Source organism: Sturnira hondurensis, unplaced genomic scaffold (genome assembly GCF_014824575.4).
Source record: "Sturnira hondurensis isolate 20B ecotype Veracruz unplaced genomic scaffold, ASM1482457v3 Scaffold0007406, whole genome shotgun sequence".
NCBI classification, from domain to species: Eukaryota; Metazoa; Chordata; class Mammalia; order Chiroptera; family Phyllostomidae; genus Sturnira; species Sturnira hondurensis.
Genome location: NW_028080037.1, coordinates 13,068,913 through 13,096,620, shown reverse-complemented (window position 1 = coordinate 13,096,620; position 27,708 = coordinate 13,068,913). Strand labels below are relative to the sequence as shown.

Genomic DNA, 27,708 nt, shown 5'->3' with positions numbered 1-27,708 from the left:
CCTCACTGAGCACTGACAGCACAGCTTTCCAAAACATACACAAGGGTGTGCGCGCGCACACACACGTGGCAAAGTCCACTCCTCGATCAATGAGCTGCTTTTCAAAGCAAAAGCTAAAGTTCTCTGGATATATATGATTAATATTTTTAAAAATCGCATTTCTGCGCATCAACAAAAAACTACATAATCAGAAGAATGCTTTCACTTTCAATAAAATATAAAACATCAAATGCCTTGAAATGAATTCAAAATATCTGAACTTTACAGGGAAAATGACAAATCGTATTGAGGCACGTTAATGAAGATCTTAATGAGTAAAAAGGCACACCACAGTTATGAACAAAAAAGACTTAATATTGTAAAAATCCAAAGCCTACCCAAATTTATCTATAAAATCAATTCGGTCCCCCATCAATATCCCAACAGGATTTTTCATGAAACACAGACACAGAGAAGCTCTTTATAAAATGTACACAAAACAGGCTCGTGAATAGGCAAAACATTTCTGAAGAAAGTGAGTCATGATAACAGGGCTTATTACGAGGCTAAAAGGATTAAGACAGGATGAACCAGCTGCTGGATGAAATGGGACAGACGGCTCGTCGTAAACCGGGCCACCCACCCATGGAACTCAGATACGTAATACAAGTGGCAAGGCAGAAAAACGGGGAAAGGGGGGATTACTCAGTAAGTGAACCCCCAAAGTGATCACCAAAATAGTAAGTGTAGACATTGGATTTCCATCACCCACTGATGGGCAGCAATCTGGTATTGCTTTTCTTGTAACTTTTTAAAACAAACTAATACAGGTATAATCTACATATAATTAAATGTGTATTTAAGTGTACCATTAGATGAGTTTTCACATATAATGACTATCCTGATTAAGATATCAGATATTTCCATCACCCCGAAAGGTGCCTCTTTGCAATCTCCTTTCTGTTGATACAGATTACTTGCTCCGGTTTGAGCATTTTACCTGAATAAAATCATACAACATGTTGTCCTTTCTGTGTGGCTGCTTTCGCTCGGTGGGAGCCGGCTGCACCCATATTGTGGAATGCACAGGCATTTCGTCTTTTCACATTGCCGAGCGGGGTATCGTTGCATTCTGCCACTTGTTTGCCCATTCATCCGCTGACAGACACACGGGCTGTTCTCAGTTTGGGGCTACCACGGACAAAGCTGCTTTACATATTTGTGTGTGTCTTTTCTCACGGGCACGTGTTTTCATTTGTCAATGGTAAGTATCTGGAAGTGAAATTGTTGGCCCTACAGTAACTTATACTTAACATTTTTACATTCCGAAATGGCCACACACTGTGGTCACACTCCCGCCACCGAGGGACAGAGTTCCCGTGGCCCCACATCCCCTGCCAAGACTTCGGTTGTCAGTCTCTCCAGTTGGAGCCACTCTGTTGGGGGTGCAGTGGCACCTTCTATGGGCTCATAGTTGAATTTGTGTTTCTCTCATGAGTAACGATGTTGAAAATGTTTGAACGCGATTATCGGAACGTGTGCAGCTTCCTTTGCGAGGTGTGTTGTGAAATCTTTTGCCTATTTTTTCACTGAGTTGTTTGCATTAACAGAGTCTGTTGTAAAAGTCCCTTATATAGCCTGGAAACAAGTCCTGTGTCGGCTCATGAGATAACGGTATTTTCTCCTGGTCCACATGCTGTTCTTCCTTCCCCCATCAAGTCCTCCTAAGACGAGAAGTATTAGCGGGTGAGTCCTAGTTTACTGAGCTCTTTTTCTGCTGGAGAGTCTGTGCTAAGACATCTTTCACGTCCCACCTGAAATCCTGAAGATTTCAACCTACATTTTCCTTTAGAAATTGTAAAGTTTCAGCTTTTGCATTCAGGTGTAAGATCCAATGTTTGTGTAGTAAACAAGGTACGATGGAGGTTCTTTTTTCCCTTATAACATAACACCAAGTTGCTCTGGTATCATTGTTGGAAAAACTATCCCCTCTTCAACGAGTTCCCCTGGCATCTGTGCAGACGCCACACTACAAGCGTGTAGTCTGCCCTTGAACTACCCTGCGGCATTGATCTATATATCTGTCCCTACACAGATACCATATTGAGTGTTATGGGTTTATAGTAAACCTTGAAATCGGGTGACCGGACCCAAGGCTCCCAACTTTGTCTTACTGCTTTTGTTTTGTTTTGTTTTTTCTGGGTTGTTGTTGGGGTTTTTTTCTCTCTCTCCCCTAGGCTCTTTGCATTTCCGTGTAAGTTTTTTAAGTCACTATGAAAACTTCTTCCCAGAAAAAGCTCGTTTGGGCTTGATTGGGATTTTCTTGAACCTATAAATCAATCTTCAGAGAACTAACCCCTTAATAGTATTGCATATATAATCCATAAATATGGATAGATTTCTCCATTTATCTGGGTCTCCTTTAATTCCTCATCAGTGTCTTATAGCTTTTGATATAGAAGACTTGTCCTTTTCTCGTAATAATTTCCTCTGGTTTGGGGTCAGGAAAACGTGATTCATGAAATGATATGGGAATTATTCCTTTATTTTCTGAAAGAGTTGGCGTAAGATTTTTTAATTCTTCCTTAAATGTTGACTAGAACTCATCAGTGAAGCCATTTGAGTCTAGAATTTTCTTTGTGGGAAGGTTTTAAACTAAAAATCCCACTTCTTCATAGACACAGGGTTATTACTATTTTCTATTGCCTCTTGTATTAGCATCGATACCTTGTGCCTTTTATGGAATGTGCCCATTTCATCCAACTTGTCAAATGGACTTCAGAATAACGAAAATGAGTGAAAGCAGCCAAATCTGTGAGAGAACGAGAACACAGCTTCTGACCACAAAGGGGCAGGAGGGACAGGAGCAAACGCTGGGGTATGACGTATGCGGTAAAATTTAAAGTATCTGTATTTGGTCTTTGTCCCATTTCTAGGCCCAGAGCTCCTAAAACCCTTGCAGTAAGAGCGTTTATTCACAAGGAGCACTTTTCAGCCATACCGGAGTTTATGCTAATGAGGTGGCTCCGGGGCCCTTTGACAGCTTCCTGATAGGGCTGGTTGCCAGAGGAATCAACCAACCACCAGCCAACCTCGTGATTAGAGGGGGCTGGGACTTTCAGCGGCACCGCTAGACTTCTGGGAGTCTAGAGATAAAGTTCAACTGCCCATAGCCAGTGATTTAATCAATCATGCTTACAAAATGAAAACTTCGATGCAAACTCTAGAACAATGCAGATTAGACAGCTTCCGTGTTGGTGAACCCACAGGTGTGCTGGGAGGGGGTGCTCCTGGATCGGACATGGAAGCTGTGGGCCCCCTCCCCACAGAGCTGGCCCCGGCTAACGACCAAGTTCCAGCTCCGGAGTTGTACCCTTCACAATAATACAAATCCTAAGCATACCACTTTCTGGAGTTCTATGAGTTGTGGTAGTGAAAAGTCAAACCCGGGGGGAAGGTCGTGGGAACCTCAAGTTGGTAGTCAGCCAGGCAGTAAAGCAGGTGAAGTGAGGCCCCCATCTGCAGCTGCTGGTCTATGAAACCAGCCCGTCTTGTGGGACTGAGCCCTCAGCCTGGCGGGTCCATGCCGAGTCTGAGTTGTTAGTGTCAGAAGTGTTTTGCCTTGCAGGACACCCAGGTGGTGGCAGAGAACTGAAAACCGTTGGGAGAGGACACAATGAACATGTCCCAGACCTTAATTTGGGTTGTGGCTTCACAGGGGCAAACAAAACTTACCCAGGTGTATACTTGAAATATGTGCCATTTGTTTTATGTTAATTATACCTCCAAAGCTGCTTTTTAAAAATTATACCACAAGGATGCAATCAGCAAAATCCTAGGTGTGGGAAACTCTACACAACAGATGACCTGGTTTCCTTAACAAAAAGTTTCAAGAGGAAAAATGATAGATGGGGAACCTGTCTATGGTTCAAAGAAGACTTAAAAAGAAATAACAAATAACCATCAGGCATAGTGTATGGACCTTAGTTCAGACTCAAGTGAAATAATAACCGTGTAAAAACTGAAGAAATGTGACTACAGATCGAATATTTAATGATATTTAGGAGGCGCTAGCTTTTCAGCAGCAGCAGCAGTGTATTATTACGCTTTGGTATTTTTTAAAGATTTTATTTATCTTTAGAGGAGAAGGGAAGGAGAGAGGGAGAGAAACATCAATGTGTGGTTGCTTCTCATGCGCCCCCTGCTGGGAACTGGCCTGCAACCCAGGCATGTGCCCTGACTGGGAATCGAACTGCAATCCTTTGGTTCTTAGGCCCGCACTCAAGCCACTGAGCCACACCAGCCTGGGCACGTTTTGGCATTTTAAAAGTCATCTTTCAGGAACGCCTGCAGAAGTATCTACAGGTGCCAGGACACTTCATGTCTGGATGTGCTTCCAAACTACCCACAGGAAGCGGAGGATATGAATTCACCAAAACCGTGACGTGCTGGTAACTGACAAAGCCCAGCGACGGCGACATTGGCTTCATCGTATCATTCTCTCCCTCGGTATGTGTTTGACATTTCATGGCAGGAGTTTTTTGAAAATTCCAATTCTGGCCTCCAGATTCCTGGGCCATTACTTTACATACCTCCTCAACAAAATAAGGTATATATATATATACACTACATGTATTGAAAATAACATATATTGATAGGACGCCTAATTCTTTTTTAATTTAGTATCAACTGGCTGAAGATACATCAACCCCACCTCCCATGACCTACTGAGGTCCTGCTGTGGAAGCACCACGTGAGTACAGTAAATGTTGTATCATAACTTTTAACACTCCAGCTACTCCTGTGGCTGGAAGACTAGCTACCGGGAACCTCTGCGCTCTCTGCGCTGGCCAAAGAACCAGTGAGCTCTACTCTACTTCCGCGCCTTCTGAGCAGAGAAACTGCCGTAGTTATGACATGGCTGGGTATCTCCCACTGTGAAAAGCCTCTATATTCTATATGAGGTTTAATTCTGCTTTATTCTAATGTCCAAAATAAAATGCGCTGAAACAAACATTTCAGATAATGTAGAGCTTATCACCCGGAAAAGGTGGCAGTGCCCAACCGAGATCACCGTGAAGACCAAGCAAGCGGCTAAGAGGAGGGCCTGTCGGCAGCCTAGCTCAAGCAAGAGTTGTTGCCATCGCTGACCACCTAGAAACCCAACAGGCAGATTGTCTTAAAAGATAAGATAGATGACTAAGCAGTCACACCAAGATTCAACTCCCCCCAAAGGAAATGGCTTTCTTTCATGTGTAGTAACTAAACATTTCCCATTAACCAGTAAAGACCCAAAACAGAGCTACCTTTTCCAAAGTCACAAGAAAAACGTTGCCACTGGGCCCAAAACCACCAAGCCCTGCCAGAAGACTCTGAAGAGGTCTGTAAAGGTATCTGGTACAATTTAATGCCCACGCTTTTCAAGTTTCCTCCGTTCACCAGATCTCTGGCAGAAAGTCTTGCATATAATTTACATATCACTAGGCAATTTCGCATAAGACCATTTACATTCAGAAGATCCCAATCTAATTAAGCTAAATGTGAATCTTTTTGAGTTTTTTTCTACAATGCTTTGACAATCCACATCATGTTTTTAATGTCTTTTTCTTGGCGATATATTACCTGATATTAAAGCCATGTCACAAACTTGAGTCTCCGGGTCTAAAAGACCCATCATCATATCCCAAAGCCACCCCCAAACGGACGCAATCTGAAAGGTGAACACACGCACGGGGTGGTCAATTCACCTAATCAAAGGCACTGAAACCTCATGATCTACACAGTCCCTGCAAACTGGTTGCAATAATCACTTTAGAATCCATTCGCTTCTTATCAGAATACTTTGGAATCGGCAACAATACACAAGCAGCCTCACCCTACTACTGTGCTGTTGTCCGAGTGGGAGGGCGAGACTACAGGCGGGTGGAGTCCAGAGAGCCTGGCGCATGCTCCTCGCTTCTGAGAGCCATTTTTAATGCAATTATCTCACTGAAAAGACATGGAGGGCCTCTCTCTGGCCCACCGTCCCAACTCCTTAGCACGTTACAGGGAGCACTTCCAAAGGGGCCCCAACCCAGCCCACCCCCACATCCGGCCGCTGTCTTGCTCTCACATAGCAGCCACTCTGGATTTGCTTTCACTGCCCTGTTACCCTGCCAACATCAGTCCCTCTAATGCTTTTCTTCACCTGAAAACCTCTGCCGCCTTCCAGGATCCTCACTGTGGTTCTCACTTCAGTTTCCACTGCATGTCTGATGGCCCTGCTGCCTCATTTCCCACAATGCACTGTTAAAATACATACTTCGTACAATAAATACAGGATACATACATATAACTAAATATACAGTAAATACATATTATGTACACCTACAACCCAGAGCCCTGGGGCAAACGGAGTCCCAGTGGTCAACAGCATTTCTGCTCAGGGAACGCAGATTACAGCAAAGTGAAGAAGGAAGGTCCCTGGTTCTGAATAAAAGTTTCACTTCGGTACAAAGCTGCTCACAATGCAGATCTTCCAGAAGCCTCTACACAACTCTTCCCTTGACAGGGGAGTGTTTCCTTCCTAAAAGCAGAAAACCACGTTGGTGTATGGTACTGGGCTCTACTGACTGATGAACATCTGAAACCTGCAAAACAACCACTGACTCATTCATTCTTTCAGAATGTGTACAGCGTCCTTCCTCTGAGCCGGGCACTGTGTGTAGTGGGGCCCACTGTGTCTCCGCCCTGACGACGCCCATGTCCAGAGGCCCGCAGCACCAGCAGTGGGAAGCCCTAGTCCAAGGTGACAAGTGGGTCTCCACCAGGCAGGGACATGGGCTACAGGCCCCATCCAATATGACTGAGCTGCAGGACCCACGGGGCAAAGACGAAGTGCGAGAGAAAGCATGGGACCACCCGTGAAGGGGAAGTCATGCCGGCCTGCACCAAATAACTGAATGAAATGGACAAAGAACAGAAACTTAAAAAAAAAATACCCAGAGAAAAACGCCAGGCCACAAGTAGGCTGCGCTTTGCATTCACTTATTTCTAGCTCTCTGATAACACCTAAATTGCCCCCCATGAGACTAACACTGAGCTTTTCGTGGCTTCTTTACAGAAAACACCTCCCTTCTGAGGGCTGACAGATGACATGCTCTTCCTCCGACTGGCAAAATGCTGGCCTATCGGATGCAAATTGGCATCCTGCCTGCCCCCCAGGGTCCAGGCCTCCTGCCCCCCACTCCTTCCCAAGACAACGGGAGCCAGTCCAGACCACAGTAAGTGAGCACCGTCGAGGCGAACAGATTTGCAAACTGAGATGCGCTCCACGTGAGATCACCCAGTGTAATTTCTCTACGACTCGTGTTTTAATTGGATGGATGCCTTTTGTCACACGAGAATGTCTAATCTGTGCCACAGGCCCGTCAACATTCCCCTTTGTGACCTGCAGGTCTGGGTTTGCCTGGGAGAGCCCTTTGTACTCCAGAGCACGAACAACATATTCTTTCATATTTTTCTATTTTTAATACTTTCTCATTAAACACTCTGTAAACCCAAGGCAATCCGAATGAGGACCCAAATGAGAATTTTAATAAACGTGACAAGCTGATCCTCAGCCATCTGCAAGAGAAAAATGGGCAAAGGTACCTATTATCATTTTAAAAAAGTAAAAGTGGAGATTTCTGCAAATGTAAAACATTGCTATGAATTTATTTTTAAAGATGTTATTTATTTATTTATTTTAGAAAGGGGAAGGGAGGGAGAAAGAGAGGAAGAGAAACAACAGTATGTGGTTGCCTCTCGGGTGTCCCCCACTGGAGACCTGGCCTGCAACCCAGGCATGTGCCCTGACTGGGAATTGAACCCACGACCCTTTGGTTCACAGGCTGGCATTCGATTCACTGAGCCACACCAGCCAGGGCTAGCATTTCATTTAAAACAGTGTGGTGTTGGTACAGGCATTGACACTTAAGTGGCACGGTATGCAAAGTTGTGTATATGTCTATATGCATCTATGTAATATAATTCGGTTTATGTACGAAGGGGGCATTCTGAGTCTGTAGGAAAAGGAGGGTGCGTGACTCTACTGGACCCTGACTCGGGTCGTCTCGGATTCACAGGTTTCCATGAAGTGACCCAGCCCCTCCCTGACGGTGAGCCTTCCCGTCTAGAACCACCTCCTGGCCCTGAACACGTTCCAGTTTTCTCCGACTTCTCCTCCCAAAGTTTCGTTTTTCTTCACACTGGCCTACTTGGTAATCAGTCAGTGAGCTCTGTTTGAGAGCGACACATGAAAAAACACTTGTTTTAAAGTAATCATTTTTAATGTCTTGACAAATTAATATTCAGATAATTTAAAAGTAGAAAGCTGTTCAAGTCATTTTAATGAGAGACACGCACATTGTACTGTTTCATTAGCCACGGCAAGTATACTTAGGCGGAAGGTCGCCTCACATAGCATGAGTTCATTTTTCCCCTGCTTCACTTAAACTTCAGAGTTATGACTGAATAGCTACTCATCACCGAATAAAGTTCAGCGAAGTTGTTTGTACTCAGAGTGAATGGATATGATTTTCTGAAGTTTCGTTCTTACTACACGTTCCCTCTTTCACAGTCTTCCTGCATCTTTCTCTTCTCGACCTTCTCCGAGATGTCTTTGGGGCAAGAGGTTACAAATCTGTCTACCCTGCTTGTACGAGCCAAGGTTCTTTGGCTGCAAATGAAAACCCTACCCACATCCCTGCATCAGCGTCAGGCAGCCTGGTTGTGAGTCATCTGATGCAGTTTCCAAAAGCACATCTTCCCCCCTCCTGTCTAAGTCACAGTACGTCTTGTATCTGCGCGCGAAGCTCCCATAGGAAGTTGTATCCTATGAGTGCTCTCACACAGGACACAGGGACGCCTCAGCTTTTCGTCAGCCCCGCAAGAACACAGTTGTGGTCCTCACACCTACGCATCTGCTCTACTGTTTTTAAAAACTGTTCTACGAACGTCCAACCACGCAATGGAGTACCGTGAACCTGCGTAACTGTCACTCAACACACGCGTTATCAAGATGTTAGCCTGCTGCTTTTATCCTGCCCGCAATGCTCCCCCATTTTTTAAAGCATGTTAAAGCCAACCTCAGACTATGTGTCATTTTACCCTCATTATTTTTGTTTGCATTCGAAGGTCATGGGCATTCTCCTTACAGAAGCACAACCCACTGTCCCTCCCCACCCCCACCCTGGAAATAATAACAACAAGCCCTGAAGACCCAGTATGCAGTTCCTATGCAAATTCCACGATTCTCTTATTTTGTACAGTTGGTGGGTCTGATCAGGACCGAATCAAGATCGTACATGTGTTTGACTGTGGCGTCCCTGAATTCTGTTTTCCTCTCGAGTCCCCTCCTTCTCCCCACCACCCACTTTTTATCTCCACGCCAGTGACTCGACTGAGGAAACCAAGTCAGCAGTCGCGGAGGAGGTTCCGTCCTGCATGCACCTGCCTGCTTCCTCCTTCGTTCCCACCGCCACATTTCCTATGGGCTGGAAGGGACCTCTCAAGACTGGATTCTGTCCCAGTCCCCCTCCCGGGGGCAGGAACCCTCACGAGGCGGTGTTGACACTTCACACCGCCCCACTTAAGGAGGCACAGAGTTATTTCTGCTCCGTGATGTGAAAAGGACTTCCAAAACTCAGTTGGTAATTCTTAGAAGAATTCGCCTCCATCAACTAGGACCTATGGCTTACCCTAAAATGTATTTCTTACAGGAAAGGCAAGAGACATGCTTAAGTCTTTACCCTTCTGACTGTCACCAATCAGAGACAGAGCTGGTGCCCTATTTTTACTGCCAACGGCGATAAGCACAGAGTGTCGTTTTCCTGTTTGTTTGGGGATCTCTTTCATGGAAGCACGGGAGTATTTGCCTCCTATTGCTGATGCGACATTTGACCGCAAACCTGGTGGTTTAAAACAACAGAAAGTCACCATGTTACAGATGAGTGGGCAGGACGCCTGACATGGGTCTCGCAGGGCAGAGGTCAAAGTGCCAGCAGGGTGTGGACCCAGTGGAGGCTGAGGGGAGAATCCAGCTCCTCAAGGCCACACTCCTGGGCCCATGCGCCCACTCCGTCCTCCAGGCTGGCACCAACTGGCAGGGGGGCCCCTTCCTGCCCGGCCTTGTAATACCCTGGGCCCTCCCCCCAACCCGGGATAATCTCTTCATCTTCCCGTCAGCAGGCGCGCTTCCTCACTTCCAGCTGCAGCCTTGTCCTCTCACCAGGTACCACGATACATTCAGAGGTTCTGGGGCTTAGGAAGTAGACACTTCAGGGGGCCAGCATTCTGCCTACCACAGGGAACCCCTGGCCAGGAGAATCCCTTCTCCCGGTGTAGGTGTGTGCTAGGTTTGGTGCCCACTCCAACCCCTGCCTGGCTCCTCTGGGGCCAGATACAACAGGGGTCCGGGCTTCCTGGCCAGCCCCGGACCGCGCCCTGAGGCAGGTGGGCCGTGTGGCTGCCCCCTAAAACGAGGCTGCAGGTTCTGCTCGGAATTTTCCGTGGCTGGGGAGGGTAAATGCATCGATTTGAAAAGAAAAAAGAATCATGCCTTTAAAACGACTTTCTAGTTCAAATTTAATCTTACAGGGTTCTTACTGAGCTCTTGTCATGTAGTCACATATTTGCAGTTAAGATCTTAACTCATTACCCAGCTGCATCTGTAGAGTCTCCTTGAAATAACTTTAAACAACAACACTGAGACTTCTGAATGCAGCTCTGTTTATTCTTAACCATACTGAATGCAACTTGGCATCATCTGGCAAAACCGCAAACGCCTGTATCTTACTTACTTCTATGGTGGGGGGGGAGGGCGCGGGGACGGACGCTATTCTACAGAACACACAGGTCCAGAGATCCACAGGTAAGCACATTCCCTAAAATAATAGCCACTGAGATTCCAAACAGACGGGTAGGCACGTAACCATTTTATGGCACATGCAGCAGAAATAAAAAAGACGGAGACCCATCTCTACATGGCTGACAGGGCAAAGCTGCACGTCGTCAATGCGCTCACTTCGTGCGCTCCTGACATAGAGAACTCCGCCCCAGCGTGACCTCAACCACCTTTCAGTGCACGGGGTAAACATGCGACCTGTTCTATTAATTTCCTATCACGACGTAGAATGCACCACTAACAACATTATCAAAAACAACAGGGCAACATTATCTCAGCACATAAAAGTCCTTTATGTGCTGAGATAACTGATAAGAGTGTTCCAGCCCAGGACACCCATGCACCTGGTGACGGGGAGAGAGAGGCATTTCAATTTTGTTTTTAAGATAAGGGTGCCTGTGAAATTAGAAAACAATGTTTGGGGTGAGAAAATATTAAGAACCCTTGACGTGCAGCTTTTCTCGGTTTATAGCATTGCCATCATCGTTTTTTAAAAATATTTTATTTATCTATTTTTAGAGAGGGGAGGGGAAGGAGGAAGAGAGAGAGACATCAGTGTGTGGTTGCCTCCTGTGCATCCCCCACAGGGGACCTGGCCTGCGACCCAGGCCTGTGCCCTAGACCAGGGATCAAACCCTCTGGTTCGCAGGCAGGGCTCCACCCACTGAGCAACGCCAGCCAGGGCAGCCATCACTATTGATAACTATCCTGTTACTTACCGTAACATTTCTGACATGTCTTAAGGAATTACTCATATATTTGTTATTAAATCGATGTCTCCAGGAGAATTATATGTAAGCTACTGGAGCACCCCTGACAGGGTCGATAACCCTGTACTGAATGAAGACGATGCTTTTTCAAACGTGTTAGTAACGTTGGACACTGGCAATGTCCCCCTGCCCAAACCTGAGAGCCTTCTTCTCCAAGACGGTCTAGGAGGCAAAACCTAGTCTGTGGGCATCTATGAAAATGCACAGGGTTTGCACTGAGGCTGGCTGGGCCCTTTGCTGTCAATGTGAGCTGGAGCAATCAGCTTCCCTTTAAATCTGAACTTCCTCCTTTTTAAATGGAGATGATGAGTATTGTAGAGACATTTCCAAGGAATCAGAAAAAAAGGAAAAAACCTTGCCCTCTGAGAATTAGAATTTTACGCTGACACGTGACCCAAAGGGCAGAGAAGTGCCAGGGGCCCCGGAGCAGGCTAGCCTCGCTGTGGCTTCAGTGGCTGCACTAGCAAATCCAGCAGAGGCCGCCCGCCACTGAGAACAGGAAACACGGAAAGACGGAAAGACAAGTCGACACCAAAGCCAATTCCTGGCAGGGAATTCAAGTACCCACATCCCGGGTAAAGCCACCCAGGGAGCGATGACTTGGTCCCAGCTGGAGCAGACAAGCCACACTGGGTCACGGGCTGGTGCTGGCTGTGCCCCGCTCCGAGGGCCACTGCACTTCCGGGGGCAGCCCGTGGGAAGCCCAGCACGTTCACCCCCATCATGATCACTTCCATACGGGTCCAAGTCACAACCTGGCTCTCAAGAAAGTCACCCAGGGGTGGAAGAGTGTGAACGGGCAGAGCCACAGACTGCGACCGGGCAGCAGAGTCCGCTTCTGCCGCCTGCTCTGCCGTCTTCTGTGCTGCCCAACAGAGTCCCCAGGTGACCACCGGCCGGAATCCGACACCCGAAACTCCAATCTCCCGTGAAGGGGTTTCCACCCCCTGCCTCACTTTCCAGGATGAAATGGCCAGAAAAAATACGCTATTTTTATAAAGTAACCCGAGGGTTAAAAATAATTTCAAACATCATTCCCCCCTAAAGCTGGTCACTTGATTTAAAGGACAGAAACAGAGACACTAGCTGCTTTTCCACATAACATTTTTTTTAAAAATCAACCGAGCGATTAAACCCTAAGAAATCCCTCACCACAAAACTCAGGGGTTTGGGAGGGTTGGGCGGGCAATCACTGACATAGCATCTTCTCATTCGTTCCTTAGAAACCGTGCGGAAACCACCTCTCCCCCCCTGAGCAATGGTAGTTTATTTCATACACAATCACCTTGACTGTCAGTAGAAGTGAAACAGAAGGAAGCAAGTGCTAAACGGACAAGAAAGAGCACAAAAACCTGACACTCCACACTCGGTATTGTCACGCCAGTCACGGCCTCACTCCTGTCCCAGTTACGATAATAAGGAAAACAAAGGTCGACGTAGGTGAAAGAGGCAGGACCCCTGAAAGATGGGCACGCGAGTCCCATGGCCTCAGGCGTTAGGGTGACTCCCATTTCTCCCTGGAGTGTGAACCCCCCACATCCAGACCAAACGGCAAGAGCCACATTTTTTTTTCAATCCTCACCCAAGGACTTTTTTTAAATTGCTCTTGGAAAGAGAGAGAAACATCTATGCAAGAGAGAAATTTTAATTTTAAACATCAGTTGTTTGTCTGCGGTACACACCAGGACCAGGATCGTATGTGCCTAGATGGGGGATTGAACTCACAACCTAGGTATGTGCCCTGACCAGGAATAGGACCCACAACCTTTCGGTTACAGGACAATGCTCCAACCAACTGAGCCATACCAGCCAGGGCATCATATTTTTTAAAATATACATCTAGTCCTGGCCAGTGTAGCTCAGTGGATTGAGTGCCCGCCCTGAACCAAAGGGTCACCAGTTCGATTCCCAGTCAGGGCACATGCCTGGGTTGTAGGCCAGGTCCCCAGTTGGGGGCATGCGAGAGGCAACCACACATTGATGTTTCTCTCCCTCTCTTTCTCCCTCCCTTCCCCTCTGTCTATGAAGAAATAAATAAAATCTGTAAAAAATACATCTAAAATATCATCACAGCCTTAGTCACAAGGCAAAATGAAAGTCTGCAATATTTCACAGCTGTGTAAACGCCTTCCCATGTAATGTCTAGTTCATTTTTAACTTAAATCCTTATCAAAAGCCATACATATACAGAAAATTTAAAAGAAATAACCTGAAAATATAACCAGTTATCTTTCCAGATAAGATAACAGCGAGCAAGGGACTGACATAATTATTCAAGGCAGAAAGCAAGAGCTGGGCATTCGGAAAAGCGGTGTCGCGGAAAACAAAGGCGCTCGCTGCTTCTCGTAGCTAACAGCGCTGTGAGGTTTTAGCACAGGGAACGTACCCCCCAAAGCCCCCAGAACACTTTAACGTGAAGCCTGCTGCCTCCCTAAAATATTTTAGCTCATAATCACCTAAAACTTACACACGCTGAGCACTCACTCAGCTCCCTGCAGAGTGACCGCTGTCACGACTCGCCTGCAGCTGCATCCGGCCTCCAGATGCTGACCATGAGAACAGCAGTCCCCCAACCGAACGGCAGCAATGACCTCTAAACCACCCGAGGAGCCTGAGAGTTTCTCCCGGGGATGGACCTGCAGAGGGACTCAACCGCACCCTTAAAACAAGACTTCCTACCAGCTTTGCCATCACTGAATTAACCATAGTACTTCTACAAATAATGCGTTGTCAGTCTTCACCACATTTGGTGTTCCCCTCAGCCAGGTGGCACGGAGGCTGATGAGTGCAGACCCTGATGAGAGCAGACCCCAGCACGGTGTGGGGAGTGGCTGAGGAACGAAGCACCGCTTTCTCCAACAGGCTTGGGAGGTACCTTCGAATATCTGAAGGCCTCTCACTTCCGAGGGAGGTTACACTCATTTTGCACGGCCACAAAATGACAGTAAGAGATCGGTGCGCAGAATGATCTACAGGAAAACTTGGCGACACCACAGAGCTTCCAGAGACATTCCTCAAAGATGACCCTGGATGTCAGAGAGGGAAGTGACCCACCCAACGCACGACCAGACCGGACTTCTTCCAGGATCTTTTCAAACATGATACACCGCAGTGTCATGTCTAAGGACACTGGAGTGAACCGCCTCCACTCAGTGTACCACAGTCTGTGGCTTTTACATGATGCTTTTGGTTCAAAAGACCTCTAAAGCGTGAGTCAGCTCTCCTCACTGCTTAGTTACCTATAGTTAAGAGTAGCACACCTGTGAACGCGTACTGAGGCTAACACAACCAGAGCTGGGTGGGCAGGTGGGTGGATAGATGCATGAACAGATGATGGATGGATGGATGGATGGATCGATGGAAGGGAGGGAGGACGGGAAAAAGAAATGGGGAGAGGGAGGGAAGAAAGAAAAGAAACCAAGTGAGGCACCATGTACAGAAGGTTCTAGACACAGAGCCAAACAGAGGTAGAGGAAAAAAACTGAGAAGAAATCTGGGAAACTCATCTTCGTATGGGTCCAAGGCCAACATCGCCCTGCCCTGCCCCGCCCTATCGACAGCCCGACTTTACGAAAGCCCTGCCTCTGAAGCTGTCCCTCAGACCGCAGGCCCGAGGGCCCCCTCCCCCCACCCTGCCTCATGCCTCCAGCCTCACATCTGACGCTGCCTTGTGCTGTCTAAAGGTGTGACATCATGTACTGCGTACAAGCCAACAGCAACCATCCATGGTGCAGTGAGAAGAAAATCATCTTGTGATACTTCAGTCGTTTTCTCTTGAGTTACCTGTGTCTGAAATTAGTGTTTCCTCCCATTTACAAATACACTGCACGGGCAGAAAATGTTTACAAGACACTGAGATTTTTATGGGGACACTTCGGGACCAGAAATGAACAGACACCACGTTGTAGAGATGGGAAACGGAACACAGAGGATTCAGGCGACTCACCGAGGACCTGTGGCGAGCCGCCAGTGCAATCGGGTCCGTATCGCTCTGTTCCTGATCTAGAACTTCCTGTCATTGTATGTGACATACTGTAGCACGGAGGACACAGGAAAATGAGGGGCCAGCGACGACGGCGGGCCTCCAAGCTGACCGAGGAGGAAGGTCTGCCCTAGCTACTTTCCTACAATCACCTTTCCCTGCTCCCAGGACCCTGGAAGAAGGAAACGGTAGCGAACAAGTACAGGCCCAAGGCTGGGTCAAGGCTGTCTGTTACCAAACCGCCAGTCACCAGGCATATGAACTGCAAAAATATCCCCTGTACTTCCTAATGGGCTCGTCCTACAAGGTTCCATACAAAGCACAAGAATGTGTGTGTGCTCCGCACTGAGGCGGAAGCACAGACGACCTAAAAGAAGACTTCCTAAATTAGAAGAAACGGGATCCGAGTGAGGAGCTAAGGTATTACTTCTGCATTTTGAGACTGCTGGCAGCAATCAAAAAAAAAAATAAAGTAGGTCCAGGGGTTCTAATGTCTAATCAGTGATTAAAAAAACAGAGAAGAATAAGGAAGCGAGAAATACAAGCGGCAGAGACAGGTCTGGGACATCCAGCCTCATTAGCATGCAAGTGACTTTCCACACAAATGACTTAACAATCAAGTAGCAGTGCCCGGCTGACTCAATCATTCCCATTTCCCCGTTGCCAGTGCCCAGAAAACAAGGCCAGACGAGACCATCCCGCTCGCAGAGCACGGCTTCACCTGCAGCAGACTCCAAACGCTGTTTCCCTCACGAAGGAAGGTATTTGAATGGAAAGTGATTGTTATTGCAAATAAAGCCCAAAATACTGTCTTGCTCTTTTACCCCTTTCCCTGAAATGGAGATTTCGGGGGGGCTGTCGGAGGACAGCCTGAGCTGCCCTTTTTTCTAAATTGTAGAAATACTGTTTGCAGGCTAGGGGGAGCAGGGTGTGGGGTGGGGGAGCGGTCTTTTATCCATTTCTCACTAAGAGCAGCAAGCCTGCACTTCTTGGGTTAAACAGAACAGGCGCTTAACCCTCAAGCTCCTCCTGGGAAATGAGGGGCGGACTGCTGATTCACTTAGCCGTAATTACTGTTCTCCAGGGTCCCGGAGGAGCCGCGCTGATCTCCAACAGTCTCTGAGGACGGGCCTGACTCTTGCAAGGCTGTACCAGCAGCTGATGGAGACAGCAGCAAAACGACGACGCTTCCTCAAACACCAAAGTGTTGCTATTCTGTCCATTCCTTGCAAAATGAGCAGAGAGGATGTTCATTATTTCTTTTCAACAGAGGGCACAGCAAGGTAGAAAGAACCCAGACTGAGGGAAACCTAGGCTAAGTTCAGCTGTCACCTGGGCCGAGTTCCTCAACCTCCCTGAGCACCTGCTCCTTTGGTAAAATGGGGCTAATGTTACTTCCGTAATAACACAGGAGAACAAATGTATCACTTCTGCAAACTGCATGGTGGAGGGTAGGTGCTCAATAAACAGTAGTTAGTATATTGCTGCCTCGTGGAAGCTACCGTTCTCTTCCCCTTGTCGGGGATACGGGGACCCCAGCATCCTGTTCTCTCTGACTCTAAAATCCAACTCTGCTGGCCAGGCACTGACTGATGAAGACCTAGACCCCCCTTCTGCCAGCCTTGGTACCGGACCCCATCTTTAGACACCATCTTGGTCCAAACAGATGTATGGCAAAGTCAAATTCAGCGTGCTGCTGAGGTGCTCTCAAGAGGCGGTCTCTGAGACACTGCACGTGAGAGGCGGGCCGGGGCCTCAGCGAGGTCTAAATGGGCGGGCGACTCCAAGAGCTGCACAGTGCCCGGCTCGGGCAGACTCTAGGGCCCAAACGGACTGCACGGAACATCTATTTCTAGGAACTGACAGCAACGCACCACACTTACAACTTCACACGGACACAAACTAGCTTTGACCAAGAACGAAATAGTTACTGAAAGGTCAGAACAAACTACCCTTTGTATCTGTACCCCAGTGAAACAGAAGCAGGGTCATCACCCCCATTAGAAATAACTCCCGTTGACAACAATGAGCACTCCCTCCCTGAAGGCTGTTCTTCCTCTTCACCTTGACTTTTCAGTTCGAAGCTAGGCTGGGGCACAGAGGGGGCAGGCACAGGACACCCCTAAGACCAAAGGAGAGGGGACTCTTTCAAGTTCTCCACCATTCACTCACTGCCTGGAGTTTGGGAAGTGACTAAAGAAACTTCCATTTCCACAAAAGAAAACTGAACTACTTCTCAGGATCAATCTCCTGGGGCAGTTTTACCAATAGGAAGATGCGAACTCCCACAGTATTTGACTCCCATGTATATTATGGAGAGGTAGCCCTTCAAAGGAAATAATTAAGAATTTGTTGTAAAACAATGAGCAAACATACTATGTTCTCTGCATACAGACTAATAAAAGCCATCCTCAGTCGTTGGTTAAACAGCATCTTCACACAACTTCACTTTAACGTAAACATCTCTCCTGCTCAAGGCTGGTCACTTCCCACCAGACCAAAATGCCCTTGAAGGAGGTGGCCGCGGGGCGCACGGGGTCCACCGGAGCATCCCCTTTGGCACCTCAGAGAAATGGCTGTACAGCCCTGTACTGAATTAACGTCATAAACACCACCCATCTCCTGAAGTCTGTCTCCATGCTCCAAGGAAGTAAAAACAAGAATCTTTAAAATGTTGTTTTCGGAGCCCCTTAGCATGTTCTATGAATACTCTGAAAGGCCAAGCGTTGCAACCAATGATCCGAAATTTTCAGTGTCCACATGAGCAGAGATGCCACTCCGGGGAAAAGGTCAGTTTCATGTTTTTCAACCTCTTTCAACCACGTGGGAGACCAGGTCCATCGAACTGCCCTTTGTTTGGAAAAGGTGTACAGAGTGCTGAGCCTACCGTAAACGCTGCCTTCATCACCCTAGGCCTTACTTTTAAGATGGCGATCCCCTGTCAGCCTCCACTTATGAATTAGACCCTATTAAACAAAATTGTTCCTTTTCTGACACGGCCTGAGACAACCAGCACACATATCTATCTGAATCACCGTGTTTTGAATGGGGCCTGCATGGTGAGTCCAGGGATCAGTCTACTCTTCCCGATGAAGCCCATTATCTGCTTCATTAGCTCAACAAATATTTCAGTCAGCCAGAGCAGCTTTATAACTTGGACAAATAGTCAGCTTTTACAGGATTTACACTCATTGGTTCGTCAATTGAATACCTTGTCAACATAACAAAACGGTTGTCTCCGGCCATCTCAGGAAAGTAGCATCTCCCCCAAGGGCAGCCTGGTCCATTTGCTGAGATTCTCCCCTGACGCAGGGAGCAGACTGCAGCCCCGAGTCTCCTCTCAGTTAGCTGGAGGGCTCTACTGCTCTCCCGTGCACAACTGTGGAAAAGGCAAAGTCACTGAAATAAGGAAGCACCCACAAGACTATAGTGACTTCAAATAATTCGCTGGAAATAAAAAGTCACTGGTGAGAGACCAACGGCTCGTTTTCCGTTTCTCATTTACGTACTAAAAACACGAATCTAAATTTCCTTCTCGAGCGTACCAATGACTGGTGAGCACACAGATCACTCCAAAATGAACTAGAAACTCTTGTCAGAAAACGTGTGTCTGACCAGGAACCTTTACCGAAACAGTGAAATCGCACTAGCCTTTCTGAGTCACCACGCTGAGGCATTTCACACCCCACCTACTCTTACCACACCCAGAAAGCCCCCAACCTTCCACCGCCACTCCGAAATCCAGCAGGTAGGCCACTAATGGCCCTGCAGGGGTAGGAAAAAAATTTGCAAGAGGTTCCCCTGACAATCTCATCGTCAAAGAATCCTAACTAACCCTGACTAACGCACAGCCCAGGGAGGGGTGGTTACTATGTCAGTGGTCACATTAGGAAACTAAAGCCAAAGCCATTGAGATAAACACAACAAATTAGGATCCCTGGAGAAGGCTCCAACAGCACCATCCAAGAGTCTGTTTTAAAAATAGCAACAGAATATCAATTACTAAAGAGCTGTTTCCTAAAATTACTCTCCTGCTGGTATCTCTCATTTCTAAAATGTCATAAGGAATATGCTCCCAGTCACTAATTCTGCCTTAATCAGAAAAAAAGCCTCACTCAAGGATACCACCTAAAACGAAGGCACTTACACAAGGAAGTCAATACCCTAAGCACATAAGTACCTCCTTAAGAACACTAAAAAGCAGAAGTCACACTAAATTCGAAACACTGAGGAAAAAAAATGAACAGAAGTTCCTAACTTTAGTAATATTATATATCTCACAACATCCCCCCAAAAAGACTGCACATGTCAAAATACATTGAATTTACATGCAGAAACTCTACATACTTGGGCTCCTTACCCTTGAGGGAGGGTAGGGAAGGCAACAGAATTAAATAAGCACTTTATTCCCCATTTTTAGAAATGTAGTTTGTTTGTTTGTTTGTTTGTTTTTTAATGAAATTCAGGTTTGGAGGATACGTTCTTGTTTTAACCCGTCTCCGGTGTGCTGGAAATTTTAAACAGCACTGATTACTCAAGGAGCTTCAGATGTGATCAGGCGGACCAGGAGTGTTAAGTTCACGACCCTCCCAATGGTCCACACTCTTCTCTGATTTTTACTGTTTGGCGTTGCTTTTCAAAGAGCACCCACCGCCTGCAGAACCAACCCAATGTGTGGGCTAAGAAGGGCCAGCAACCCAAAAAGAATTAGCAAGTGTGTGTTCATTGACACAATTTGGCTTTTCACAGCAAATAACCCGAAGGGGCTGATCCTTTCTATGTGGTAGCGCCTGGACTCACAAATGGACCTGTAAAAATAATCTGGGGATGACTTAGCATTGAAAGAAAGATTTTTTTTCCTTGTATCTGGTTAACATCGAAGCACTCTTGGGCACGTAAGGCTACAGAGACGGATGCTTTCCAGTGGAGAGTGGCTTTGGTGTAGATTTGAATATTTTACAAGACTGCATGGCCTCAAGGTCACTTTGCATAAAAGAGCAGGTCTCTTTCTATCATTAATTCCACCAAGAGCTGTTTAGGGACAAGAAGCCACATTTGCTGACAACTCATGATGGTGTGAATTAGGAAAGAAAGTGGGGGTGGGGGTGACGCCAACCCTAATGCTAGTTTAAAACACTATTAGAAAGTCACTATTAATCTGACGAAGAATCTTCTCTGGGGTTCTGCTAAGGATATGAATTAGTGAAGTCTTTTACTAGCTCATCAATAATAAGACATTTTCAGTTAAGATAAAATTACAACTTGATAACCAATGTCAACCCAATACATTTAATTTAAAAACATTTTTTAAGTTACAACTTGGTATGGCCTCACCAAGCCCCTTGCCAATTCCACGGGGCCCTACTTCTGGCTGTTTAAGCAACTCCCAGTCTGGAATCACCCATTCAATGTGCATTTTCAAGTGAATCCTATTTCAATCTTTTAACGAAGTGCCACCAGTGGACCTGCCAGCTGAGGAAAGCAGCTCAGGTGACACACTCGACACCACAACGAAGATTGAGTGGGTCACAGTCCACTCGTTACTGCCTGGGACACAAAGAGGAAAGGAAAAGACGGTAGGAAGCCGACTAGACTAATGGACCTCGAGGGGAGCAAGCCCTGAACTGTAGTTTACATACCTGGGACAAAGGGCACTACGCCTGCACGGCTAAGGAGCCCAGAGGGGGGCTGAGAGGAGGGTGGAGTTGGAAACTCGGACAGCAGGAACCAGGGAAGGAACGACCAGGATGGATGGAGCTCAAGGGAATGACAGGAATGGACAGAAGGAGACCAGAAGGAAGGGGCTGCAGAGGGAGGATAGGAATGGGATAGAATGCGCGACAGAGATGGGGCAAGAGGGGCAGGGATGAGACAGGAGGGAACTACAGGGAGGAACATAGGGATCAGGCTAGAAGGATAGACACGGATGGGGCTGGCTTGGGCGACGGGGATGGGACAGAAGGGGGCGACAAGTATGGAAATGATCCAGCGAAGTCACAACCACATCCTACCAGCCCCTCGCTGGAGCGCTCGCCGCACGCGGGGCACTTTGCGGCGCTCTTTCCCGGAGTCCCCCCCAACAGCCCTCCGCTGCCCCGTATCTGAGACGGGAACTGGGAGGCCGGCCCCGCAGTGCCCACTCCCCGAAGTCGCCGGCGGGGGGAAGCAGCAGCAGAGCGCCCGAACCCTCCCGGACGCAGGGGGTCGCTGGCGGCCGCTGGGGACCGCGACGCGGACCCGGGAAGCCGGTACCTGGGCTCCGGCAGGACGATCCTCTTGCTGGCGCGGGCGGCCGGGGTCGCCTTGCTCTTTTCCATCGCCATCAAGTAGCTGACATCGGCCAGCACGGCCTCTAGGTCCGCCATGTTGACGAGCGGCGGCGGCGGCGGCTTCTCGGGACCCGGACGGGACGCACTCCCGCCGCCGCCTGCACGGCTAAGGAGCCCAGAAGGGGGCTGAGAGGAGGGTGGAGTTGGAAACTCGGACAGCAGGAACCAGGGAAGGAACGACCAGGATGGATGGAGCTCAAGGGAATGACAGGAATGGACAGAAGGAGACCAGAAGGAAGGGGCTGCAGAGGGAGGATAGGAATGGGATAGAATGCGCGACAGAGATGGGGCAAGAGGGGCAGGGATGAGACAGGAGGGAACTACAGGGAGGAACATAGGGATCAGGCTAGAAGGATAGACACGGATGGGGCTGGCTTGGGTGACGGGGATGGGACAGAAGGGGGCGACAAGTATGGAAATGATCCAGCGAAGTCACAACCACATCCTACCAGCCCCTCGCTGGAGCGCTCGCCGCACGCGGGGCACTTTGCGGCGCTCTTTCCCGGAGTCCCCCCCAACAGCCCTCCGCTGCCCCGTATCTGAGACGGGAACTGGGAGGCCGGCCCCGCAGTGCCCACTCCCCGAAGTCGCCGGCGGGGGGAAGCAGCAGCAGAGCGCCCGAACCCTCCCGGACGCAGGGGGTCGCTGGCGGCCGCTGGGGACCGCGACGCGGACCCGGGAAGCCGGTACCTGGGCTCCGGCAGGACGATCCTCTTGCTGGCGCGGGCGGCCGGGGTCGCCTTGCTCTTTTCCATCGCCATCAAGTAGCTGACATCGGCCAGCACGGCCTCTAGGTCCGCCATGTTGACGAGCGGCGGCGGCGGCGGCTTCTCGGGACCCGGACGGGACGCACTCCCGCCGCCGCCGCCCGCTGCGCCCCGACGTGGGGGGGCCGCCCCGGGGCAGCCCCCCCGCGCGCTCCCGACCGCGCGCGCCCCTTCGCGCGCGCCCCTCCCGCGTCCCGCTCAGCGCCCGGCGCGCTGCAGCCTCGCGCCCGCCGGGGTCACCGCGCCCCGCCCCCCGCGCGCGCAGCCCGCGGCCCCCCGCGCGCGCGCCTCCGCCCCTTCCGCGAGGGGTCTGCCTGGAGAGCGCGCCCAGCGGTCAGTGACCCTCCGCGCTGGGACTGGCTGGCCAGGCCTTGGTAACACCGTGCCTCCTGGCAGAGTCCCCACAGGCACCGTCCCGCCCTCCCCTCGGGGTGGCCACGAGGGACTTCCTCTACTCCTCCTCCTCCTCCGGACTTCCCGCCCCCTGCTCCTCGCGCTCTCTCGCCCCTCTCTTGCCCAGGACCACTGCAAGTCGGACTTGCGCGGGACCCGACGCCTACCACCCAGCGGGCAGCGGGGAGGTCTCTGTGCCCTGGACAAAGTAGTTCTGAAACTGGGTAGTTCAATCAGCATTCCTCGAAAAGGTCTGGGGTGGCCCCAGCGATGTCCCTACAGGTGATCCTGCAGCCGTGGTCAGGGTCGCTCTTAAACAGAGAGCCCCCACACCTCCCCTGACCCTGAACATCCCCTCTGTAAACCCAGCAAAGAGAAACCCAGCAGTTGGAGACAAGTTGCTTGTCTCATGCCAAGCAGAGCAAAGTGGGGCGAGAGCTCCCCACTGGGAGCCGGGCAGCTCTTAGGGAGCCCACTGATGGAGGAGCTGTCTGCTCAAGGTGGTCACCGCTCCATTGCAGACAGGTGAGAGAGGTTTGAGTTTGGTTATTAAAATGGTGGCTGAGAACTGGTATCCCTGCTGTTGTTTTTACCAGTTAAAGGGAAAATTAGGGAGCACCTTCTGTGCACGCTGACCCACCACCACAAGGGTGATTTGGGGAAGTGGAAAAGCTAGAAGCTGAAACACCAAAGCAGGAGGGAATTTCCAGCTTCCTGATCCTCAGTCTCAGGGTCTGGTTACCACTCCCCACGTGGGCCTGGGGTTTTCATTTGCTTCTTACTTTTCGACTGCGGTACACACGCTAGTGCACGTTTCGGGACCCATGTGGTGCACTGGAGTGGCGTGAAGGGATACCCAGAAGTCTTCAGAAGACCTGAGCTAGGAATTCGTTTTTAAAGACCAATTCATCTGCGTTGATCGTATCACACCATGCGCCTACGTTTTATTAGGATTTGAGTAAATGTTCTGTCAGTGGCTTGCAGGGTTAAAAGAGGTCACCAGAAATGGCTAAGGGTGAATTTTGGACGTTACATGTGATGTCACAGCAGCGGCAGCCTGATCTGGTCATCACAGGAACCCTGCCCCCTTTGCTCTCTTTCCATTGTTCAACCACCCTTCCCCAAATCTGTTCCCTCTCTGCCTGCCATCACAATCGGCCAGTTTCACCAGACAGTTCTCAAGATGCACAGCGCGATGTTTGTGAAGCTGTCCAGAAAAGGGCAGGGCGGGTGTAAGAAGTAAGAGCGCAGCCGACAGGGTTTGGTTGGGCAGCAGAAACTAGATGACCAATGAGCTCAGAAACACGACAGAGATGGGAACGAGACCAAGATTTGCATACGCCAAATATCAACCTTTCATCTTCCACCCACTTTTTTTTTTTTTTTTTTGCCTAAAAACAGGAACACAGAATGTCTTGTCAAGGGTCACCCCAGGAGGAGGGGTAAGTTCCCAAAAAAAGCCAAACATATTTAATACAGTTTCTTTCACTGTGTCTTTTTATCATACCAGCTTTCTCACGGTCAGATCATCAAATAAATACATGCTTCTACTTACTTGTACTTGGTCCCCCAAGTACAGAGATTTTTAAACTGGCCTCTTTGACTCAGTTAAGAATTTTTCTTTTTTGGTGGTGGTGGGTTATTTTGTTTTTGTTTTGTTTGGGGGGCATGGCAGCCCAGTGTGGTAAGTTGGGAACGAGAGAGACACCTGAATTTTTAGATTTTATTTATTTATTTTTAGAGAGAGAGGGGAGGGGAGGGAGAAAGAGAGGGAGGGAAACATCAATGTGTGGTTGCCTCTCATGCGCCCCCTACTGGGGACCTGGTCTGCAACCCAGGCATGTGCCCTGACTGGGAATTGAATCAGGGACCCTTTGGTCTGCAGCCCAAGTTCAATCCACTGAACTACACCAGCCAGGGAGAGAGACACGTGAATTTAAATCCCTGCCCTGCTCGGACCAGCTGAGTGATTTTAGAGGCAACATATTCCATCTCTGCGCTTTACTGTTCTCATTAACACCGGGGCCACTCCCCACAGTGTTTTGAAAGACAAAGGAGGAGAGACATAAATATGCACCTTCCCTGACACCCAGTAGGTGTCCAGTAAAGATTACTGCACTTCCCCTGTTGATGTTGCTTTATTTCACCCTAGCAGGCTAGATACTGAAACTATACTTGAAGCAGGAAGACCCCTTACCGAAAATAACATCTCCCCGGGGCATTTCTAGGAACCAAAATGGGCAAAAATGATTAGCCTTCCTAGACATAAGTGATTGCTCCTTGAGAAAAAAGAACGGGAGCCCCACATTGGATCCCCTTCACCACAAAAATCAGAGGACTGGATCCCTCCCAGATATCTTTCCTCAGTGTTTAGTAGTGTGCCAGCCTCGGTTCCGGGGCTCTCTCCTTGGCTCCATCCCTTTCTCCACCCTCCTCTTCTCTTTCCCCAGACTCTCTTCATGCTGAACAGTTTTGTGTTTGCTGGAAACAAAAGGCACTAATGACACTGAGGAAGTTGTCACAACTGACCTGCTGGGTCCTGCTACTAAATACCACCCCCAGCCTGTCATCCTTACGACCATGACAACGAAGAGAGACAATGAAGAGGCACCCATTTGTACTCAGCCAATAATGTTCCCCGGAAAGTAAGCTTCCTCCCGCCCCCTTCCCCACATAATTTAAATGACTCGGGGCTTGTGCTGCTTGTGAGAATAGATAAAACTCCGGATTTTGAATGTTTTTCTTTTTCTCTTTTTCTAGGACTCCCCTTGATTAGGGCAGGTGGATGCATTCAAGTTTATGCTGCTCTCCATGGCTAATTTGAATAGCAGCTTCAGAGGGAAAAGCTGATGAGAGAATTTATCTGGGTTTTCTTGGGACTTCCTACTTACAGTGAGAGATGTCTGGACTATCAAAGCTGAGGGGAAAGGGGCTCATTCTGGAAATTCATCAAGCGTACATTAAAAAAAAGTCAACTCTAAGACTCCAATTAGAAGATTTCTGACTAAGGAATAGACTTGACCTTAATTCACTAATATCACAAAATATTTAATCCAGTCCCTGCTAAGAGATAACTTGATTTGAGTGACAAGCAGTCCTCCGAATCCAGTTCCTTCTCAAGAAGACCACACACAGTTGGGGTTTGGAAATAGGTTATTTCCAAATAGCCCACTCCGTAAAGTCTGCCGGTCCACAGTCCCATTGTACTCGCATTTTTTGGTCACGTGTCTGCTCTTGTCGCACGCATCATAGCAACTGCTTTTATGCTATTTTAACAGCAAAGCTTTACGAACTTGAAAAACGGCTCTATACATAGCAACTCAATACTTTAAAAGATCTGCCCAAAGGTAAGAATCCAAGCTTTGGTTTACCTAGCACTGAAATTTTGTTCGGTACAGAAGTACCTGCCTACACAGAAATATGTTGGTGGAAACACATTTCTCTACAGGGGCTCCTGGTCAGGGCAGCCCCCTTGAAAGAGAAGCGAAGCCCCTGTAGAGAGCTATGGTTCTACGTGTGAGCTCAGAAACCAGGTGGGCTGGATTAGAACCCCGACACCAGTACTGTTGTGCTGTGTGACCTTAGACCAGCTGCTTAGCCTCTCTGTGCCTCCACACTCTCTCAATGGTATTAATGGAGTTTCTATGAGAACAATGTGGTGACTTCTGAAATCCCTTTGAACAGTGTCCGAGACACAAAAAGCACTGAAAAAACATTATTGTCATCATTGTCCTCACTGGCATTGGAGTGTCTCCACATGACGTAAAGGCACAGTGGAAACAGACCAGTTCTGGAAATGAAAAAGCAGCGCTGGACGGGACTGGCTGGCTCTGGCATCACTGACTAATTAGAAGCAAGTCCCTTAAGCTTTTTAAACCTTCCTCTCCACTGCTGTTTAATGAAGGGGTGGAATGAGCTGGTCCCCGAGGTCCCTTCAAACTCTGAAATTCTCTGGCTTTATTTAATCCTGTGGTGAATCCCTTTGCAAGGGGAAGAATTCTCATAACCTTCAATAAATAACAGCTTGGGAGTTTCAGTTTTTGCTGTATTGGGAAATACCTAAGTATTAATAATTCTCGTCATCACAGTCACAGGTGAAATGAGCAACCATCGGCAAGTTTCTAGAAACCGGCATATTTGTATCTGTCCCTTGGGTATCTGCGTGTACCACACTGACCTTACTCAATAAATATGTATTGAATGAATGAGTGACATGAAAGACTGTAGATGATTTGCCTCAAAGACACAGCCTTCTTTCGGAAGCTAATCTAAAGACGGAAAGAAAAAACGCCATTGCAAACCGTAAGTGCCCACTAAAGAGGGTGCATCCTGGTAAAGGAAGGGCCCTCCCCGACAGGTCCCTGCTGGTCCTTGCTGCTGCTAATGACCTAGAAAGCTCTCCAGTAGCTGAGAAGCTGGATGTGCTTGGGCTCTGCAGAAATGGGCCTAGGAGCTTCCGGCCTGGGCATGGAGACTGCAAAAAATCCTTTGACTAACAGAAGACAAGGAGGAGAATTGGAATAAGGAAGTAAGAGATACCAAAGAGATGGCCTGAGGGATGGGC

The 27,708-nt window shown here is 48.5% G+C and overlaps 1 protein-coding gene and 1 long non-coding RNA gene across 3 annotated transcripts in view; one reads left to right on the top strand and one right to left on the bottom strand.

The window, feature by feature from the left end:
• Positions 1-22,904, bottom strand: part of GRK3 (G protein-coupled receptor kinase 3) — a 115,148-nt gene extending 92,244 nt beyond the window's left edge. The window contains exons 1-2 of one of the 2 annotated variants that reach the window (XM_037052375.1): positions 22,850-22,880; positions 21,908-22,082 (exon numbers count right to left, since the gene is read on the bottom strand). In XM_037052375.1, the coding sequence (XP_036908270.1) occupies positions 21,908-22,020 (113 nt within the window). In that variant the 5' untranslated portion in view covers positions 22,021-22,082; positions 22,850-22,880. Of the gene's footprint in view, positions 1-21,907; positions 22,083-22,674 lie in introns of both variants that reach the window. The other variant, XM_037052376.1, reaches the window with a different exon arrangement.
• Positions 22,905-25,507: 2,603 nt separating this feature from the next.
• On the top strand, positions 25,508-27,192 carry LOC118991356 (uncharacterized). Its single transcript, XR_005067389.1, has 2 exons — positions 25,508-25,789; positions 25,905-27,192. It is a non-coding gene; the product is annotated as an uncharacterized LOC118991356 (long non-coding RNA).
• The last annotated feature ends 516 nt before the right edge of the window (positions 27,193-27,708 follow it).